Source organism: Bison bison, unplaced genomic scaffold (assembly GCF_000754665.1).
Source record: "Bison bison bison isolate TAMUID 2011002044 unplaced genomic scaffold, Bison_UMD1.0 scf7180017864361, whole genome shotgun sequence".
NCBI lineage: Eukaryota > Metazoa > Chordata > Mammalia > Artiodactyla > Bovidae > Bison > Bison bison.
In genome coordinates, this window is record NW_011494933.1 from 506,297 (window position 1) to 510,631 (window position 4,335).

General features: G+C 40.7%; 2 protein-coding genes across 2 annotated transcripts in view; both read left to right on the top strand.

Moving 5' to 3' along the window:
* LOC104999669 (buccalin-like) overlaps positions 1 to 1,232 on the top strand; it is a 2,414-nt gene extending 1,182 nt beyond the window's left edge. The window contains exon 2 of the mRNA XM_010855230.1: positions 525 to 1,232. Within this exon, the coding sequence (XP_010853532.1) occupies positions 525 to 1,220 (696 nt within the window). The 3' untranslated portion in view covers positions 1,221 to 1,232. The remainder of the gene's footprint in view (positions 1 to 524) is intronic.
* SEC24D (SEC24 family member D) overlaps positions 1 to 4,335 on the top strand; it is a 116,317-nt gene that overhangs the window by 52,587 nt on the left and 59,395 nt on the right. The gene's annotated exons all lie outside the window — the stretch shown is intronic.

Below are 4,335 nucleotides of genomic sequence, written 5' to 3' on the forward strand. Positions count from 1 at the left end.
TCCTGTTCACCTTTTAAATTTCAGTTCAAGGTCACCTCCTCAGGAGAGCTTTCGAGAATTCCTGGCATTATACTCCCTGGAGCTCTAGTACTGTGTGTCACAGTTTGCAGTTGTGTATTTTTGTTTTTGACTGCTGTTTTTCTCCCATTAGATTCCATGAGGGTAGGGACCACCTGTAACTTTTTCTCACTATTTCGTTTCCCAAGACCTAAAACAGTTCCTGAGAATTTTTGCGCCAAGTAAATATTTAATTGGATAGTTTCATTACATGGTATCATTAGTGTATGGAAGTAAATTGGAATTTTGAGACCAGGTAATTTGAAGAGTTTGCCGACTTAAACAAAATGCACAATATGAGAATTATGAGTTGTTTTATTTGGGGGCAAAATAAAGACCATAGCCTGGGAGATAGCATTTCAGATACCTCTGAGAAACTGCTTCAAAGAGTTGGGAGGAAGGTCAGTATATATGTGATTTTGGTAAAGGGAGAGTACATGAATCAAGCACAGGTTTTTGTGAAGAAGGTATCTGCTGGTCATTTGAAGGTGTCTGCTGGTCTATTGAGGGTGTCCGCTGGTCTAGTGAGGGTGTGCGCTGGCCATGTGAAGGTGTCTGCTGGTCTAGGGAAGGTGTCTGCTGGTCATGTGAAGGTGTCTGCTGGTCTAGGGAAGGTTTCTGCTGGTCATGTGAAGGTGTCTGCTGGTCTGTTGAAGGTGTCTGCTGGTCATGTGAAGGTGTCTGCTGGTCTAGGGAAGGTGTCTGCTGGTCATGTGAAGGTGTCTGCTGGTCTAGGGAAGGTTTCTGCTGGTCATGTGAAGGTGTCTGCTGGTCTGTTGAAGGTGTCTGCTGGTCATGTGAAGGTGTCTGCTGGTCTAGGGAAGGTGTCTGCTGGTCATGTGAAGGTGTCTGCTGGTCTAGGGAAGGTTTCTGCTGGTCATGTGAAGGTGTCTGCTGGTCTGTTGAAGGTGTCTGCTGGTCATGTGAAGGTGTCTGCTGGTCTAGGGAAGGTGTCTGCTGGTCATGTGAAGGTGTCTGCTGGTCTAGGGAAGGTTTCTGCTGGTCATGTGAAGGTGTCTGCTGGTCTGTTGAAGGTGTCTGCTGGTCATGTGAAGGTGTCTGCTGGTCTAGGGAAGGTGTCTGCTGGTCTAGTGAGGGTGTCTCCTAGTCTAGTGAGCCTGTCTGCTAGTCATGTGGAGCAGTTATCACCAAAAGGATTTTAGTACTCTTCTAGATACAGGACATCTAAGAATTGAGCTCATGGCTCCTGAAAATACGTCTCTGAAGACCTGTTCTACCGGCTTTCCCCAAAGCTAGAGCGCCTCCTTTCTGCTCTGCACCCTGGACTCCTTTCCAGGGGTGGTGAAGTCAGCAGCCACAGCAGCAGAATTTAATTCTTGTAGAGGTCGATGGCAGGTGCCAGTTTGGAGGTGACAAGAGTTTCTATGCTCAAACACTTACTGAGCACCTACTTTACGTAGAAATGCTGCATTTGGTACTAAACAAGTTCCAAGGAAATTTAAGAAGGAGCTGACAATCCAGGAGCCATATTGTGCCAACTAGGATAACAGGTGCTTAAAAAATTTCTTAATGTTTCTTTTCATATCATCTCCCTTTAAAGTGAAGATACGTTTATGTGTGTGTCTGTGTATGGGAGGGGAGGATAAATGAGACATATTAAAAAGAGAAGATTAAATCTTTAAAATGTTATTCATTGGGAAAATAAGAGCATGTTTGATGTTCTTGAACAACATGTCTGCAAAATACAGAAAGAGAACAGAAGAGCCATATGGTATGGTAAAACAGAAGAGCCATAATAATAAACTCTAGTGAATGTAGATATCATGGAATTCATCTGCAGAGTTCACTCTCCTTAATCCAGAACTGAATTGACATATGTCATAGTCTTTAACATGGGAAGGAGATTTAAATTTCTTTTTGTTGGCTACATTCCATACTGTCTTCTCTTCCATAGTTTAAAAAGTTTTGAAAAACTCTTTTATCTAAATACTTCAAACTACAATTTCACCTACATTTCTCATTTTCCTATAGAAAAAAGATAGACTATTAGCTCATATTTATCAGTTTTTATTACTTATTTGATAAATTAAGAATCATCTTTCTTCTCCTTCCAGCTCACTGTTCATGCATAATAAATATATAAATGTATTTATTTCTCCAGTTGCTTTCAAGCTGGTCACATACATTTTTTAAATTAAAATTTTCTTAACTTTTTTTACAACCCTATTTTCAGGTTTTACCTCCAGATGGCTTTTGTCTGTTTGCCCAGATCAAATTAACTCACAAAAGATGATTGGCCACATCACTTGGAAGCAGACCGGCCGGGGCACGGGGCTGCCCTCCCATGGGCACTGACAGTGGGTCGGACTGTGTGAATCTTGCAGTCCTGTGTTTTTCCCCCACTCTGTAAAAGCAGTTCATACAAAAAGCTTCAGATAATCTTGGGTAAATGTAGACCTTCTGTAGGTGTGAACTGTGAAAAGAAAAATGGTAATTTGACTTTTGTGATATCCTTATATACAGAGTTAGTTATGTAATTGTATAATAACATAATGATATTAGGAATTTTCAGTTGTTTTATACATAATGAGGGCAATAATACATTGTTATGTGATATGATGAGCAGTGTCCATTTTTATGAAGAATCAATTTATTTCGACAAGGATTTTTTTAATTGACATACAGTTGATTTACAAAGTTCTGTTAGTTTGAAGTGTACAGAACAATGATTTAGTTATTCATACATATATATCCAAGAGAAAAAGGCAGAATGGCTGTCTGAGGAGGCCTTACAAATAGCTGAGAAAAGAAGAGATGCTAAAGGCAAAGGAGAAAAGGAAAGATATAAGCATCTGAATGCAGAGTTCCAAAGAAGAGCAAGGAGAGATAAGAAAGCCTTCCTCAGCAATCAATGCAAAGAAATAGAGGAAAACAACAGAATAGGAAAGACTAGAGATCTCTTCAAGAAAATTAGAGATGCCAAGGGAACATGTCATGAAAATGTGGGCACAATAAAGGACAGAAATGGTATGGACCTAACAGAAGCAGAAGATATTAAGAAGAGGTGGCAACAATATACAGAAGAACTGTACAAAAAAAGATCTTCATGACCCAGATAACCACGATGGTGTGATCACTCACCTAGAGCCAGACATCCTGGAATGTGAAGTCAAGTGGGCCTTAGGAAGCATCACTATGAACAAAGCTAGTGGAGTGATGGAATTCCAGTTGAGCTGTTTCAAACCCTAAAAGATGATGCTGTGAAAGTGCTGCACTCAATATGCCAGCAAATTTGAAAAACTTAGCAGTGGCCACGGGACTGGCAAAGGTCAGTTTTCATCCCAATCCCAAAGAAAGGCAATGCCAGAGAATGCTCAAACTACCACCCAATTGCACTCATCTCACATGCTAGCAAAGGAATGCTCAAAATTCTCCAAGCCAGGCTTCAACAATATGTGAACCATGAACTTCCAGATGTTCAAGCTGGTTTTAGAAAAGACAGAGGAACCAGAGCTCTAATTGCCAACATTTGTTGGATCATTGAAAAAGCAAGAGAGTTCCAGAAAAACATCTATTCCTGCTTTATTGACTATATCAAGGCCTTTGACTGTGTGGATCACAACAAATTGTGGAAAATTCTGAAAGAGATGGGAATACCAGACCACCTGACCAGCCTCCTGAGAAACCTATATGCAGGTCAGGAAGCAACAGTTAGAACTGGATATGGAATAGCAAACAGACTGGTTCCAAATAGGAAAAGGAGTATGTCAAGGCTATATATTGTCACCCTGCTTATTTAACTTATATGCAGAGTACATCATGAGAAATTCTGGGCTGGATGAAGCATAAGCTGGAATCTAGCTTGCTGGGAGAAATATCAATAACCTCAGATATACAGATGACACCACCCTTATGGCAGAAAGTGAAAAACTACTAAAGACCCTCTTGATGAAAGTGAAAGAGGAGAGTGAAAAAGTTGGCTTAAAGCTCAACATTCAGAAAACTAAGATCGTGGTGTCTGGTGCCATCACTTCATGGCAAATGGATGGGGAAATAGTGGAAACAATGTCAGACTTTATTTTGGGGGGCTCCAAAATCACTGCAGATGGTGGTTGCAGTCATGAAATTAAAAGACGCTCACTCCTTGGAAGAAAAGTTATGACCAACCTAGACAGCGTATTAAAAAGCAGAGGCATTACTTTGCTGACAAAGGTCCATCTAGTCAAAGCTGTGGTTTTTCCAGTGGTCATGTATGGATGTGAGAGTTGGACTGTGAAGAAAGCTGAGCACCAAAGAATTGATGCTTTTGAACTGTGG